The following is a 17607-nucleotide window of genomic DNA, read 5'->3' on the forward strand; positions in this document are numbered from 1 at the left end:
CTTTATTATGAGAGAGTGACAGAGAGAGAAAAACTAAGAGAGCGAGAGAAAGGTCAAAAAAGGAGGGACAATAGAAGAGGTGAAAGAGTAAGCAGCAGAGAGAGAGAGAGAGTGATGGAGAAGATGGATGTCGGATAGAAGAAAAAGAGGTGTTTAGATGGAGAGACAAAGGTGAATGGGATGCGATAATACAGAGTGTGTGTAGAAGTGTCAAGAGAAGTTGCCTCACACACAGACATAGCTGTGTGAAGTTGTCACAGTACTTCCCACAACCTGACTCTACTTAATGTCAGACAAAGAGAACAGAAATAGACTTCACTCCTACAGAGAGACGAGACCACACAGTCACTGAATAAAATCACTCTGGACTACCTCAGAGAGAAGACGCACACAATCTCTATCGCGTGTGAGAGAGCTGCATGTACATCGTCACAAAGACACACTGTGACCAGTTGATTCACTCTAGACCTGACAAGAGTCGAATAAAAATATCATATTATCCTGACCAACCTAGAGCCAGAGAATTTCTGTTTCTGCTCTTCACTTGATTGGTGTGTGTGTGTGTGTGTGGTGAGAGCACGATTGAGAGCGTGTTGAGACGGTGAGTGCCCGAGCCAAACACACACACATATCTATTCTTAGGATCGGAGCAGGGGTAACCATTCTCATATCGATAAAGATCAGACTGACAGACAGTAGGTCAGCTGTAGGTCAGTAGGACAGCGCTGCCAGCTAACTAGGACCCTGAAAAATGTATTATTATTCTGTGTGCTTCAGGGAGAGGTTTAGTTCCAGGTACATCCCAGCATGGGAACTTGATGTGCACACGCACACACACCTCTCATCTGCGACTGCAGTCTGTTTTTTCAGGTGGTGGTTGAGGTCACTGCACCACTGAGTGGGATATATAGAGAGAACACACACACACACACTCGGGGCGGCAGGGTAGCCTAGTGGTTAGAGCGTTGGACTAGTAACCCGAAGGTTGAGAGTTAAAACCCCCGAGCTGACGAGGTACAAATCTGTCGTTCTGCCCCTGAACAGGCAGTTAACCCACTGTTCCTAGGCCGTCATTGAAAATAAGAATTTGTTCTTAACTGACTTGCCTGGTTAAATAAAGTTAAAATATATATTTTTTAAAAACACTGATGTCACAGAATGTAACCCCATGTCCCCTCTCTTCTAATCCTACTCCCCCCATTCCTCTCCTCAGCCCAAATCAATCCACTCCTAAACCTACACTATACTGAAACCTATCCCTCTACAACAACCACCACTTCTCCTCCACAGTCCTCCTCCCAAACATCCTCTTATCACCCCCCCCTACACTATACTGAAACCCATCACCCTACAACAACCCCCACTTCTCCTCCACAGTCCTCCTCCCAAACACACTCTGTCATGTGGAAGGTGCATTCAACTGGATCTACCCCCCCTCTACCTCCACCCCCATCTCAAACCTGTCAGATACCCCCCTCCCCACCCCTGCTGCTCTGGTGGCAGTGGGCCAACCATGCACCACCCCTGGGAGCCCTGCTACCCACAATCCCCTGCTCCCTGTCTGCTGTCAGCTCCAGTCTGGTCAGCATCAGGACAGGAAGAGTAAACTCCTTGGGACGCTAGGGGATACAGGGGCATCCACCCCACATGGGAGACCAAGGGTTGTGAGTGTGTGTGTGTGTGTGTGTGTGTGTGTGTGTGTGTGTGTGTGTGTGTGTGTGTGTGTGTGTGTGTGTGTGTGTGTGTGTGTGTGTGTGTGTGTGTGTGTGTGTGTGTGTGTGTGTGTGTGTGTGTGTGTGTGTGTGTGTGTGTGTAAAATGTAGCTTAAATTAACCCTGAGAAGTCAACATTATGACTTACTGATAAAGGGGAACAATTCCATTTCCTGTGTCTGTTATACTAAATAGTAGTCTCAGTAATCTCAAGAGTTCCAGTGTGTTCTGCTTTAGTGCACGTGACATTGACACAACAACAGAGTAATAGTGTGGAATGCAGACAGTCAGGTACCCAGGCTAGACCAGGAGAAGCCATGCAAACAGCAGGGAGTAGAAGATCAAATACAGCACATGGAAAAAGTGCTCTGTAAGATGTCCAATATTGTCATTGGTGTGCAGCACCCGGCTCATATATAGTATTTGGTTTTTAAAAAATTACAACAGTACAAAAAATGAATACACCGTAAATCTGTGGCTCTGGATTGGAGAAAGTCAAACAGAATCTACAAAAAGCATGTGATGAGGCCAAAAGGAGTTTCCTTTCACATTAAAAAAGGTCAGAACCAGGCTGGCTACTCATTTAGGTCATTGAAGAGATGCCCTCATGGGTCAGCCCATCAATACATCGTACTGTGATTCACTCATCAGGCCAGCTATCACACTCTGGGATCGTTGAGTCTGGCCTGGAGCCTAAGAGTGAGAGGTTAAACGGAGACAGGTGGCGGTAGGCTAGCTTCTATCCATCCATCTGCAGACTAGAACAGGTTAAAGTGTGTGTTAAGGCTGTGTGTTCATCTGTATACTACTGTATGGACTGGACAGTAGCTCAGACAATTAGAAGCTATGGACAGTATAAACTTTGAATGCTGCAGGGTAAAACAGGCTTACACGCGGATATGAATACATACGTGTCTACCAACTCTGATGTCCACACACACAGGTCTCCTCACACACAAACACAGCACCCCCCTCAGGCCATCATACCAGACACAGAAACAAACTGTTCCACTTTGCTGGTGTCTAAACACACAAACCTGCCGTTACAGTACATTCCGCCGTGCATAAACACAGAAACACACGCCATTATTCCTAACCGAGTCCGACAGACACAAAAACCTTGTCTGTCTCATCCTCCCGTCACAGGGAGCCAGAACAGGACCACCAAGACAGTGCCCTGGGCATCACTACAATACAACCACAGGGGATTGACACTGGACTGGCACAGCACTACGTTAGAACAGTGTCAGTTTGGATTCAAATCTAGATGTGGTTTTTGGTTGAACAGTCAGGTTTTGGTTTAAGGGGTCACTACTCTTCAACTATTCGATATTTCTGTTGAGCGCAACACAGTGTGGGTGTATCCCTGTCAGGTGTTTCAAGTGATGCCACCATTTCTGTTCTGTTGTGAAAGGAAGTCTTCAGCATTCAGCCAGGAGCCCAGAGAAGAGAGTGAGAGAGAGTGAGTCGCCTTCTCATTTTTCCAGCCTCAAACTCAAAGCAATTAGTGGAGCCAGATGGCTGTCTGGACTCTGAATAAATAGTTTGAGCATCGACGGAAAACCTCCATAGACGACACACACACAGACCTGAGGCAATGAGTTAAGACACGGAAGATACGGACCTAAAGAACCAAATTGGTTCTAGCGGAGACTACAGGGCAGAAAAACATTCAAAACTTCACCCAATGAATCCATTTCCACTTCTCTGCACTGTATTACCGTGGGGAGTGAAGGTCACACTGTATTACCGTGGGGAGTGAAGGTCACACTGTATTACCGTGGGGAGTGAAGGTCACACTGTATTACCGTGGGGAGTGAAGGTCACACTGTATTACCGTGGGGAGTGAAGGTCACACTGTATTACCGTGGGGAGTGAAGGTCACACAGTTCTGCAGTGATAAAATGATGGGCGCATGCAAGCACACGTCTCCTCCTCCCACTTTCTTTACCAAACCAGTCTGGTGGAGTCAGAGGTTTCAAAGAATGCAGCCCTTGAGAGCTGGTCTAATTACTTAGTTTCAGCCAGCATGCACATTCCCCAACTGATAACAAACCCTCCCCCTGCCTCCAGAGTAACACTAAAGCAACACCACATTCCTAAGCCATTACACACAGTACTGGTATGTTTCCTTGACTCTCCCACTCTTGTCCAAACTACCCGTTACCACAGCAGCAGGGTCACTTCAGCCAACCAGATGACATATGTAAATCAAACAAACAAACGGGGGGAGGGGCTTGGGTGTATGAGTGAAACGTCAGCTAACACAATTCACCTACAATGGCCTCTCCCCCCCCCCCCTAACCTTCATGTTGATTCCCATAGCCTAGATACTGTATGTTATCAGCATTCTTGACAATTAACAGTTTTATCACAACCAAAACGAGACAAACAGCAAGACTCAGCACCCTCCATGGTGTGCTAACATGTGACCCTAGCCAAGGACATTGATAATAAATATACCCAGATACCTACATTAAATTACTATTTATATTCTTTCTATTTCATTCTATGCACATAATACACAGTAACAAGGTCATGATTTCAAAAATCAAGAAAACTTTAATTGCAACCATATACAAAAAAAATACACAACAAAAAAAATAGAAAGACATGACAAATAGTGACACATTCTAAAATGTTCCTTTAAAATATAAAATAAACAAGTTCAGAGAATGGTGAATAAAAAGCACATTTTGTGGTAAGATTGTTGAGTGTGCACCGTGCACCATTTTGTGCAGTAAAAGCACATTAAGCCTGTTTTGGCGTAGTAGTCACAGCAAAGCAGTGGAGAAATAAAGCACTCCAAAAGCATTCATTATAAAGCACTGCAATAAGAGACAAAAAGATAAGGACGAAGCATTGATACAGAACAGAATAAATCCTTCATGCTTGCCGCTGAGAAATAGAACACGTGACACCATAAATTAGTAATTCTTTCCGCTAGATACTGTATTTATATATTTATACTATGTACACGTCAGGGGGGAGCGATCGAGACGACAAGGAAGCTAAGGCTTGGATTAGTCATCAGTGTTTAGAGCCAGAGGACGACGATGTGGATTATCAACAACTACTAACAACCTACCACTGTGTTAGCTCCAGGTCAGGAACATTACGTAAACTCGCTAAAAGCATTTTTATTTTAAAACCTTTGTGCCAACCAGTACAAGTGGAGGTCAAGAGTAGATTCCCAGAAAACATTTACTTCAAAAAACAACTAAATGTTGTTAAAGACTGAAGACATAGTTGGATAGTGATTTTCTAGAAGCATTTTACTTCGGGACCAGTCTGTAGAGGTCAAGTTTGGCCAATTGGGTATTTTATTTTGGGAAAGCGGTAAAAACGCAGCACTCACAGAGAGAGAGCAACAGTACAGATGATTCTCAGAAAGTGTTCTTAGCACACATTCTCCTTCAAATCCCTGACATTGGGCAAGAGGAGTGTGTGTGTGGCTCTCTCCCAGTCTCTGGGGAAAAGAAGGGTCTGTGAATATACTGACAGAGTTCTGACCACTGAGTGTTTTGTGTGCGTTCGGGAAGTGTCTCTCCTACTAGTTCCCTCTTTCTGTGTGTGTGTGTGTGTGTGTGTGAGAGAGAGATCAGGCTGCAGGGGACAGTGTACAGTAATGTCTCCTCTAACTCCCTATGCTAAGAGACAGAGGGGGCAGGAAATGGGGGTTACATTAGGGTTAGACACCCTAAAGCAGTGACAGATGTCTCCTCTAACTCCCTATGCTAAGAGACACAGGGGGCAGAAATGGGGCTGTTACACAGGAAACCACACACAGCGCTGACTCAGAAACCACACACAGTGACAGATGTCCCAAAGCCCCTGAGCCACACACACACACAGCACTGACTCAGAAACCACACACAGCGCTGACTCAGAAACCACACACAGCGCTGACTCAGAAACCACACACAGCGCTGACTCAGAAACCACACACAGCGCTGACTCAGAAACCACACACGGCGCTGACTCAGAAACCACACACAGCGCTGACTCAGAAACCACACACAGCGCTGACTCAGAAACCACACACAGCGCTGACTCTGTGGGAGCTACTCTATCTGATAAATAGTGTGTGTGTTTATGGGTGAAGGGGCAGCTGATTGAGTTTAGTGAACCTGTCTAATCCAGTTATTTCAGTCATCATCCTGGCTGAAAAACTCAAATGTTTACATGTATTTAATAGCTGAAGATGTGCATCTTATACATCCTACACCTTTTCATTGAAGGGTTGTCTATTCAAGCAGTTACATTCTGAGTACAGTATTATTGGCTCCGATTGAACTTTGACCTTGGCCAAACCAGGAAATTAGTTCCACACGACAACATTGACTCTATACAGCAGTTATTTACACTGATAAATATCCACATTTTTTCCACAGGAGTTCGACAAGAAAAATAAAGATCCGTACATATATAGTATACAGATACCTCACACCAAAATATACATACAACTTTCTCCCTTCCCTCCCTCCTTCACATTACAAACCGAAGGACATTATCAATATTTCTCCAAAGACACACTTAATCACCTTCATACAAATATAACTAGTGGGCATATCCTGTTTTGGTGTTACATACAAGTGCAAAGATAGGAGATACATGTTTGTGTTAGTGGTCATGATAAGTGGTTCACTACAGGCCTCTATGCTGACCTTTTTTTAGGAGCACGTGTGTGGCTAAATTGAAAAATGTAGGCGCACACAAAGAAATTTAGGAGCACAGTGAAAAATATTTGAGGTAATGAAGCTAGAATTCCAAACAGTTCTCAGCACACTGGGCATCCAAAATAAAAATTCTATGTCGCACAGCAAAATATTTAGGTGCATATGCGAGTAAAATGGTTGCACTGTTGAGCCCTGCTCCCTGCATGTGTACTGTATCTATAATGTGTATGTAAGTCTGAGTTTTGGCCTATACTGAGGCCATAATGCTATCAATCTATTGTAATTGACAGACTTAGGCTATCGTGTTATCAAGTGCTGATGGTTAGGCAAGTCGCACAGTGGGTCAGTATCCATCCATTCCTCCCAGTCCCCCCTCTCTGTTCCTTTCTCTCCCCCACACCAAGGTCAACCTCCACCACAACAGTCAAGGTCATCCAGGAACACTAATACATGTCGCTCTCTCACCAGAGTGTGTGTGTAATATGTATGTTTCTCTGTGAACCCTATGGGTTAAAGTGCCCAATTAGAGGTGCGACCCACAGGCACCCACCACGCCCTCAGCGGTAAAACGCACATCGTTTGACCCCATGACCTCTGGCTGGTCGTGACTCAGAAACAGACCCAGGCTTAATGGGCCAATCAGGTGCCTCACCTGGTCAGGGCGGCCAAGGAAACCCCACTGATTAACCAGGAAACACGATGAATCACAGGGGAGTCATGAGATAGGAGTTGTGAAGGGGCTGATTCAGAGGTGATTCAGATCTGGGCTATTGAGGGTAGGAAAGTAAGGCTCTTCAGGAAGACAGCTGGTCATAGCCTTCCAGTGCTCATCTGTTTGCCTCTAGTGATGTATAATAGTTGTACATGGTGATATTGGCTTGAACAGCCCTCGACTGTCTTGTTAGAAAGACAAATTAGTCACTAAACTATCAGGCCTCCGGTCTGAATCATGAAGGATTATACCCAGACCTCTGCTAGTCAATGTAGGTCCTATAACAGGTCATTCACCCCCCCGTGTATGCACAGAATCAATCAATTCATTTGTATCTTAATTAGCTACAGATGCAAATATGTCATCATGTATTTGGATTTCTATATACCTTGTGATTGTATAGATTGACAGAGCAACATATACAATGGGATAGGAGGAAACCTTACTTATCAAACTATGAAAGCCGAGATGTACAGTGAGCAGGGCATGACTCCACCGTGGCTTTCTGAGTCAGGTCTGGCAGGAGGAAGGGGGTACAGTAAATGGGGTGTTTGACACGTAGAGAGGGAGGCATGAAATACTCCCTCTGCTCTCCCTGTATCCCTGACCTCCCCACAGCCCTGTGTAAATCACACACACACACAGGGTAGAGAGAGGTGATAGAGAAAGTCTGGTGGAGGAGAGAGACTGTGAGGGAGAGAAGGAGAGAGGTGATGGAGAGAGACAGAGGTAAGAGACAGGGTAAGGAGGGAGGAGAGGGAGAACGGAGGAGAGGGAGAAGAGGAGAGCGAGGAGGGAGAGAAAATGTCCACGTCATACCATCTAAGCGGTGGTAATTTGGTTTGTGTGTGTGTGTGGGCTTAAATGAGCATTGACTTCAAGGCTCATTAGCAATCAAACTCTTCCTGTCAGGAACACCACAAGGAGGGAAGGATCAAATGGAGGAAAGGGAGAACAGCCTGCTGTTTGAGCCGTCCCTTTTTCTCCCTCTATCAATTCATCCTAATCCCTCTCTCCCAGTCTCTCCGGACATGAGAGAACAGCTGTATGGTTTCCCTCCCTCCTATCCCTCTATCAATTCCCCTTTCATGCACTGTCTTCATCTAGATGACTACCACTCCTTCAGTAAGTTGTTTATCATTTCAGAATGTCCCAAACTAAATTCTGCACATACTTCCAGTTGGTGGCACAATAGCAGAGAGAAAATGAGGTAGAAAGAGGCGGCCTACTGCAACATACAGACACTAGAGAGAGTTTGACATTTTACTTAACCACAACTACATCGACCACTTCCCCTGCCAAACTTCCTGTTCCCTTCCCCAGTACTGTCACATACAGCAGAAACAAGGCTACTGTAGTCGGAACAAACGTTGTCCCACAGGAGAGAGACGAGAATAGCAGGGAGCAGATACCATCGTGACACCCCTTACATTGCTACTGTGCATTTAGTGGAGATAAGAGTGAATATTTTAGTGAGGAGTTTCTCTAGCTAGCGAAGGAACGGCTGTATGGAGATGCCATTTTACCCACAAGTCCCTACTACAATGTGTCTCTCTGGAGGCTTCAATCTCCAAGGTCCCTAAACTAAAGAAATGAGGAACACAACAGACAGAGCAGCGATGTGAGAAAGATAGTTTCAGGATTTCTTTCATTGTTTTGGTAGATAGATATCAAGTGATCCACTTTTCATATTGGGACCAGAGAAAAATAGTTGTTTTATCAACGCACCAGTCCTCCATCTGGTTTCTGTACATCCCCTCCCTCAGCCACTTCATTCAGTTCATCTGGTTTCTGTACATCCCCTCCCTCAGCCACTTCATTCAGTTCATCTGGTTTCTGTACATCCCCTCCCTCAGCCACTTCATTCAGTTCATCTGGTTTCTGTACATCCCCTCCCTCAGCCACTTCATTCAGTTCATCTGGTTTCTGTACATTGCCTCCCTCAGCCACTTCATCTTGCTCTCTCTATGGGCTGCATGTTTGGTCGTTGTTAATATATTTCAAATGATCCAACAGAGGAGATCCCAACACCACCGACTCCTCTCAAAGGAGGACATGTTCATTAATCTTTTCCTTCTTCCATCCTGCTTTCCCTTCCTCCTCCTCCTCTTCCTCTGCCCGTTCTCTCTACACGTACACGGCAGTCCGTGAGATGACCGACCCGTCGCGCTGAGACTCCATGTCATCGTCAAGGTAACCGCTCATGATTCCGTCCTGGTCATGTGGTGGGCGGAGTTGCAGGATGGGCCCGCCCCCTCCAAAGTGGTCGTAACTCTCCTCCTCGTCCTCCAGCTGGTCAAACTTCCTTCGCTCTGCCTCATCCAGCTCACCGCTCAGCAAGATGTCCTGCGCCGTGGGCGCCGTGGCAACCCCCCCCTCACCATGCCCCCCCAGGTGCAGCGGCACATGTTGATTGGCCTTGTCAGTCAGGCCATCATGGGCGGAGCCCTCCTTGTAGACGTAGATGGGGCTGTTGTTGTTGCCGCCCACCCCGTTGCCCCCGGCGCCAGCACCTGTCCCGTTCTTGCTCCCCTTCTTGCCGGAGCCGAAGAGACGCGACTTTATGTCGAAGGAGCTGTGGGTTGGGTTGCCACGGTAACCCTGATGTTGCCGGCGGCTCCGGGTGACCAGGACGGCGATAAGGGCGGCGACGAGGAGGAGGGCCAGAAGGGAGCCAATCACAGCACCTGCCACCACGGCCGCGTTGGAGGGGACCACAGAGGGTTCTGTAGGAAGGAGGGAGGGAAGGGAGAGGAGAGAAGAAGAGGATGAGACCGGTGGAGGAAAGCAGATTGAGAGGGAAAATAAGGAAAGAGGACAAGAGGGAGGAGGGAGGGCGAGAAGAAGAGGCGGGTTTGGATGATGTCAGTAGTCTGCACTGTATTCCATGTGATGTGTTTTTGCATGTGGGAGTGAGGGTGCTGAGGCTTTAACAGCAGTGTTTAACGTCACTGGCATTTCCTACTCTCCCTCTGAGCTGCTCGTCCCCATTCCCTCACAAACGCCCTAATAACGTCAGAGCAACATTTCAACAAGGTCTCTGCAACATCAAGGCAACGTGCCATTGACGTCTCCTAAACAGTGTGAGCAGTGTGCAGGTTCTCTTTAGTCTCAGCCGCCTCACCCATAAAATAGCAGAACGACTGAGCGAAAATAAAAGGCACCCTCTGGAGTCCAGAGGGCAAGAACAGGTGGAGGCCATGCAGGAGGATGATAAATGGATGGGGGATGCAGCCAGGGATGAAGGAGAAGAGGATGAGGGGTGGTGGTGACTGACAGAGCGAGACAGCAGAATGACAACTCCTGCTTCAAGCTACTATAATACAGAACAGGGGACAGTCCGTCTACCCGCTCTCTCCCCTAACTACTGAACACCCAATTGAGCTCCGTTGTATAAGCCCCGGACGGCGCACGTTTTCCCTCAGACCTAGTTTGATCATATTGCAAGGCTCATGACTCCAGACACACCGGCTGGCGAGATTGCTAGTTATTTGCTACGACTCTCTACTGCGTTCTTCTTAGCCATCTCTCCCATCCTCCTCCCCCACCATCTACTACACCTTCCTCTTACCCCCTCCCTCTCAAGCCCCCCCTCCCTCAGTTTCTCTTTACACACACACACACACACACACACACACACACACACACACACACACACACACACACACACACACACACACACACACACACACACACACACACACACACACACACACACACACACACACACACACACGCTAGCTAAACCTTTCCATTGATACATGACAGTGAGTCTTGGTTCTCCAATCCGTCCTGTAATAAAAACACAGGAACTGCATTGACACCTCAGTCTCCAGTGGACCCAGAAGACCGAGAGCCTGGAGGTGCTAAAGGATGGAGTAGGTACAGGGGTCCTCTAAACACTGATACAGGGTCAGGGGCCACATTCATCAAGATTGTCTCCAAGTAGGAGTGCTGATCTAAGATCAGTCACCCCTGTCCATGTAATCTATATGATTTATAAGGCAAAACTGATCCTTGGTCAGCAGTGAGACACTTTATTAATACAGGCCCTGCCGTAATACAGGCCCTGCCGTTTTCAAATCCTCCCAATGGTAAGAGGTTGGTTAATTAATCTGGTACTAGAAATGTGGATCGGGGGAAAAAGGTTGGTGTGTGGTCTGGGTGATACAGTAGAGCGCTAGTAGAGGACACTAGAGCGCTAGTAGAGGACACTAGAGCGCTAGTAGAGGACGGCAGAGCGCTAGTAGAGGACGGCAGAGCGCTAGTAGAAGACACTAGAGAGCAAGTAGAGGACGGCAGAACGCTAGTAGAGGACACTAGAGCGCTAGTATAGGACAGCAGAGCGCTAGTAGAAGACACTAGAGAGCAAGTAGAGGACGGCAGAGCGCTAGTAGAGGACGGCAGAGCGCTAGTAGAGGACGGCAGAGCGCTAGTAGAGGACGGCAGAGCGCTAGTAGAGGACAGCAGAGCGCTAGTATAGGACAGCAGAGCGCAAGTAGAAGACACAGAGAGCAAGTAGAGGACGGCAGAGCGCTAGTAGAGGACGGCAGAGAGCAAGTAGAGGACGGCAGAGCGCTAGTAGAGGACGGCAGAGCGCTAGTAGAGGACAGCAGAGCGCTAGTAGAGGACAGCAGAGCGCTAGTAGAGGACAGCAGAGCGCTAGTAGAGGACGGCAGAGCGCTAGTAGAGGACGGCAGAGCGCTAGTAGAGGACAGCAGAGCGCTAGTAGAGGACTGTAGAGCGCTAGTAGAGGACAGCAGAACGCTAGTAGAGGACAGCAGAGAGCTAGTATAGGACAGCAGAGCGCTAGTAGAAGACACTAGAGAGCAAGTAGAGGACGGCAGAGCTCTAGTAAAGGACAGCAGAGCGCTAGTAGAGGACAGCAGAGCGCTAGTAGAGGACACTAGAGCGCTAGTAGAGGACACTAGAGCGCTAGTAGAGGACAGCAGAGCGCTAGTAGAGGACAGCAGAGCGCTAGTAGAGGACAGCAGAGCGCTAGTAGAGGACAGCAGAGCGCTAGTAGAGGACAGCAGAGCGCTAGTCGAGGACAGCAGAGCGCTAGTGGAGGACAGGAGAGCGCTAGTAGAGGACACTAAAGCGCTAGTAGAGGACACATTAGAGCGCTAGTGGAGGACACTAGAGCGCTAGTGGAGGACGGCAGAGCGCTAGTGGAGGACGGCAGAGCGCTAGTAGAGGACACTAGAGCGCTAGTGGAGGACGGCAGAGCGCTAGTGGAGGACGGCAGAGCGCTAGTGGAGGACGGCAGAGCGCTAGTGGAGGACGGCAGAGCGCTAGTGGAGGACGGCAGAGCGCTAGTGGAGGACGGCAGAGCGCTAGTGGAGGACGGCAGAGCGCTAGTGGAGGACGGCAGAGCGCTAGTGGAGGACGGCAGAGCGCTAGTGGAGGACGGCAGAGCGCTAGTAGAGGACGGCAGAGCGCTAGTAGAGGACATTAGAGCGCTAGTAGAAGACACTAGAGCGCTAGTAGAGGACAGCTTCCTCTAGTAGAGGACACTAGACAGCTTCCTGTAAAGGAATACTTCCTCTCCCACAGTGTTTGGCCTTTAAAAAAGCATGAGACAAGCTCTCACCAGCATCATCACACACACACCTTATGTTTTACTATCCTTGTGGGGCCATAAAATGGATTTCCATTCAAAATCCAGTTTTCCCCCAACCCCTAAGCTTAAAATAGCTGTTGTCCTCATGGGGATGTGGGAAATCTCCCCAAGAGAGAGAATTTTGTTTACACACGCACACGCACGCACACACAGGGGAGACGCTTCTCCCAGTCAGGCAGTAAACACACCGAGCACAACGCCTTGGGAAGAACGGTACACAATCCTCTCAATGAAAAATGCACTCATATCACCCTCACTCTCACTGGACTGCTGCAACCCAGTTTCTCTGGACCCCCGCAAGGTCACCCCCCTCAAATATAATCGAATGCGTCAGCCAGAGAGCCACTCACAAAGTATAGACAACCAATTACTGTCCAAGATGCTGAAAGGGTCTATGCAGCTGCCTATCAAAACCATCATAGGCTTTCTGTGGTGTCAGGAAATGTAGCCTATAGCTTTACTTAATGGATAAATGTTTATTGAAGGCCATCATTTGGTCATCATTTTCTCATGTTAAACCTAACATTTCACGAAGCTATACACATTGTCGTACGGCGTCCAGTTAGATCACACTTACCACAGCAATTACTTGTTCAGTAATTAAAAGTTGGAAATTCAAACATTGCAGATGGCCAAATACATGTTCAATATGACAGCATACTAAATCAGCAACCAATTGATGCCCAACTGTCCTGTATATCCTACCTGAACGTGCATGAGCCATTCCTCGGGCTCTCTCCCAGCTTGGATAGAAAGTTGTTGTGCCTAAATCCAGTCTATTTTTTCTATGTAGAGGCCTGTAGTAGCTACAGTATGCGTCTGCGTCTGCTTGCATTTTTGTGTGCAAATGTTTAGCACAGACTGTAGGTCCAGGTTACAGGTCCGACTGTTTTCTATACTGAGTATTGACAACCCAGACAGTACATTGCGCTGCACACAATTTAAACTTAGTCTTGAATGACGCATGTCAAGATTTACCAGCGATAAGGGACCGTTGAAATTGTAATCACACAACTCAAATGCCGTTTCACCAGTATGAATAGAATCACAACATGCCGGTTCACCAGTATGAATAGAATCACAACATGCCGTTTCACCAGTATGAATAGAATCACAACATGCCGGTTCACCAGTATGAATAGAATCACAACATGCCGGTTCACCAGTATGAATAGAATCACAACATGCCGGTTCACCAGTATGAATAGAATCACAACATGCCGGGTTCACCAGTATGATTAGAATCACAACATGCCGTTTCACCAGTATGAATAGAATCACAACATGCCGGTTCACCAGTATGAATAGAATCACAACATGCCGGGTTCACCAGTATGAATAGAATCACAACATGCCGTTTCACCAGTATGAATAGAATCACAACATGCCGTTTCACCAGTATGAATAGAATCACAACATGCCGGTTCACCAGTATGAATAGAATCACAACATGCCGTTTCACCAGTATGAATAGAATCACAACATGCCGTTTCACCAGTATGAATAGAATCACAACATGCCGTTTCACCAGTATGAATAGAATCACAACATGCCGGTTCACCAGTATGAATAGAATCACAACATGCCGTTTCACCAGTATGAATAGAATCACAACATGCCGGTTCACCAGTATGAATAGAATCACAACATGCCGGTTCACCAGTATGAATAGAATCACAACATGCCGTTTCACCAGTATGAATAGAATCACAACATGCCGGTTCACCAGTATGAATAGAATCACAACATGCCGGTTCACCAGTATGAATAGAATCACAACATGCCGGGTTCACCAGTATGAATAGAATCACAACATGCCGTTTCACCAGTATGAATAGAATCACAACATGCCGGTTCACCAGTATGAATAGAATCACAACATGCCGGTTCACCAGTATGAATAGAATCACAACATGCCGGGTTCACCAGTATGAATAGATTCACAACATGCCGGGTTCACCAGTATGAATAGAATCACAACATGCCGTTTCACCAGTATGAATAGAATCACAACATGCCGGTTCACCAGTATGAATAGAATCACAACATGCCGTTTCACCAGTATGAATAGAATCACAACATGCCGGTTCACCAGTATGAATAGAATCACAACATGCCGTTTCACCAGTATGAATAGAATCACAACATGCCGGTTCACCAGTATGAATAGAATCACAACATGCCGGTTCACCAGTATGAATAGAATCACAACATGCCGGGTTCACCAGTATGAATAGAATCACAACATGCCGGGTTCACCAGTATGAATAGAATCACAACATGCCGTTTCACCAGTATGAATAGAATCACAACATGCCGGTTCACCAGTATGAATAGAATCACAACATGCCGGTTCACCAGTATGAATAGAATCACAACATGCCGTTTCACCAGTATGAATAGAATCACAACATGCCGTTTCACCAGTATGAATAGAATCACAACATGCCGGTTCACCAGTATGAATAGAATCACAACATGCCGTTTCACCAGTATGAATAGAATCACAACATGCCGTTTCACCAGTATGAATAGAATCACAACATGCCGGTTCACCAGTATGAATAGAATCACAACATGCCGGGTTCACCAGTATGAATAGAATCACAACATGCCGTTTCACCAGTATGAATAGAATCACAACATGCCGTTTCACCAGTATGAATAGAATCACAACATGCCGGTTCACCAGTATGAATAGAATCACAACATGCCGGTTCACCAGTATGAATAGAATCACAACATGCCGGTTCACCAGTATGAATAGAATCACAACATGCCGGTTCACCAGTATGAATAGAATCACAACATGCCGGGTTCACCAGTATGAATAGAATCACAACATGCCGGTTCACCAGTATGAATAGAATCACAACATGCCGTTTCACCAGTATGAATAGAATCACAACATGCCGTTTCACCAGTATGAATAGAATCACAACATGCCGTTTCACCCGTTTCACCAGTATGAATAGAATCACAACATGCCAGTATGAATAGAATCACAACATGCCGTTTCACCAGTATGAATAGAATCACAACATGCCGTTTCACCAGTATGAATAGAATCACAACATGCCGTTTCACCAGTATGAATAGAATCACAACATGCCGTTTCACCAGTATGAATAGAATCACAACATGCCGTTCACCAGTATGAATAGAATCACAACATGCCGGTTCACCAGTATGAATAGAATCACAACATGCCGGTTCACCAGTATGAATAGAATCACAACATGCCGGTTCACCAGTATGAATAGAATCACAACATGCCGTATGAATTCACCAGTATGAATAGAATCACAACATGCCGGTTCACCAGTATGAATAGAATCACAACATGCCGGTTCACCAGTATGAATAGAATCACAACATGCCGGTTCACCAGTATGAATAGAATCACAACATGCCGGGTTCACCAGTATGAATAGAATCACAACATGCCGTTTCACCAGTATGAATAGAATCACAACATGCCGGTTCACCAGTATGAATAGAATCACAACATCACAACATGCCGGTTCACCAGTATGAATAGAATCACAACATGCCGGTTCACCAGTATGAATAGAATCACAACATGCCGGGTTCACCAGTATGAATAGAATCACAACATGCCGTTTCACCAGTATGAATAGAATCACAACATGCCGTTTCACCAGTATGAATAGAATCACAACATGCCGGTTCACCAGTATGAATAGAATCACAACATGCCGGTTCACCAGTATGAATAGAATCACAACATGCCGGGTTCACCAGTATGAATAGAATCACAACATGCCGGGTTCACCAGTATGAATAGAATCACAACATGCCGTATGAATAGAATCACCAGTATGAATTCACCAGTATGAATAGAATCACAACATGCCGGTTCACCAGTATGAATAGAATCACAACATGCCGTTTCACCAGTATGAATAGAATCACAACATGCCGTTTCACCAGTATGAATAGAATCACAACATGCCGGTTCACCAGTATGAATAGAATCACAACATGCCGTTTCACCAGTATGAATAGAATCACAACATGCCGGTTCACCAGTATGAATAGAATCACAACATGCCGGTTCACCAGTATGAATAGAATCACAACATGCCGTTTCACCAGTATGAATAGAATCACAACATGCCGTTTCACCAGTATGAATAGAATCACAACATGCCGTTTCACCAGTATGAATAGAATCACAACATGCCGGTTCACCAGTATGAATAGAATCACAACATGCCGGTTCACCAGTATGAATAGAATCACAACATGCCGTTTCACCAGTATGAATAGAATCACAACATGCCAACATGGTTCACCAGTATGAATAGAATCACAACATGCCGTTTCACCAGTATGAATAGAATCACAACATGCCGGTTCACCAGTATGAATAGAATCACAACATCACAACATGCCGTTTCACCAGTATGAATAGAATCACAACATGCCGGTTCACCAGTATGAATAGAATCACAACATGCCGGGTTCACCAGTATGAATAGAATCACAACATGCCGTTTCACCAGTATGAATAGAATCACAACATGCCGGTTCACCAGTATGAATAGAATCACAACATGCCGGTTCACCAGTATGAATAGAATCACAACATGGTTCACCAGGTTCACCAGTATGAATAGAATCACAACATGCCGGTTCACCAGTATGAATAGAATCACAACATGCCGTTTCACCAGTATGAATAGAATCACAACATGCCGGTTCACCAGTATGAATAGAATCACAATGAATGAATCCGTTTCACCAGTATGAATAGAATCACAACATGCCGTTTCACCAGTATGAATAGAATCACAACATGCCAGTATGAATAGAATCACAACATTTCACCAGTATGAATAGAATCACAACATGCCG

General features: G+C 46.1%; 1 protein-coding gene across 2 annotated transcripts in view; it reads right to left on the minus strand.

Annotated features, from left to right (window-relative positions):
- Positions 1 to 17607, minus strand: part of LOC127915181 (nectin-2-like) — a 100315-nt gene that overhangs the window by 14504 nt on the left and 68204 nt on the right. Inside the window, exons 7-8 of one of the 2 annotated variants that reach the window (XM_052494480.1) lie at positions 5518 to 9829; positions 4252 to 5412 (exon numbers count right to left, since the gene is read on the minus strand). The exons of the other annotated variant lie outside the window; for it this stretch is intronic. Coding sequence (XP_052350440.1) covers positions 9231 to 9829 — 599 coding nt within the window. The 3' untranslated portion in view covers positions 4252 to 5412; positions 5518 to 9230. Of the gene's footprint in view, positions 1 to 4251; positions 5413 to 5517; positions 9830 to 17607 lie in introns of those variants that run through there. 2 annotated transcript variants of the gene reach the window in all.

This window comes from Oncorhynchus keta, chromosome 34 (genome assembly GCF_023373465.1).
Source record: "Oncorhynchus keta strain PuntledgeMale-10-30-2019 chromosome 34, Oket_V2, whole genome shotgun sequence".
Lineage (NCBI taxonomy): Eukaryota > Metazoa > Chordata > Actinopteri > Salmoniformes > Salmonidae > Oncorhynchus > Oncorhynchus keta.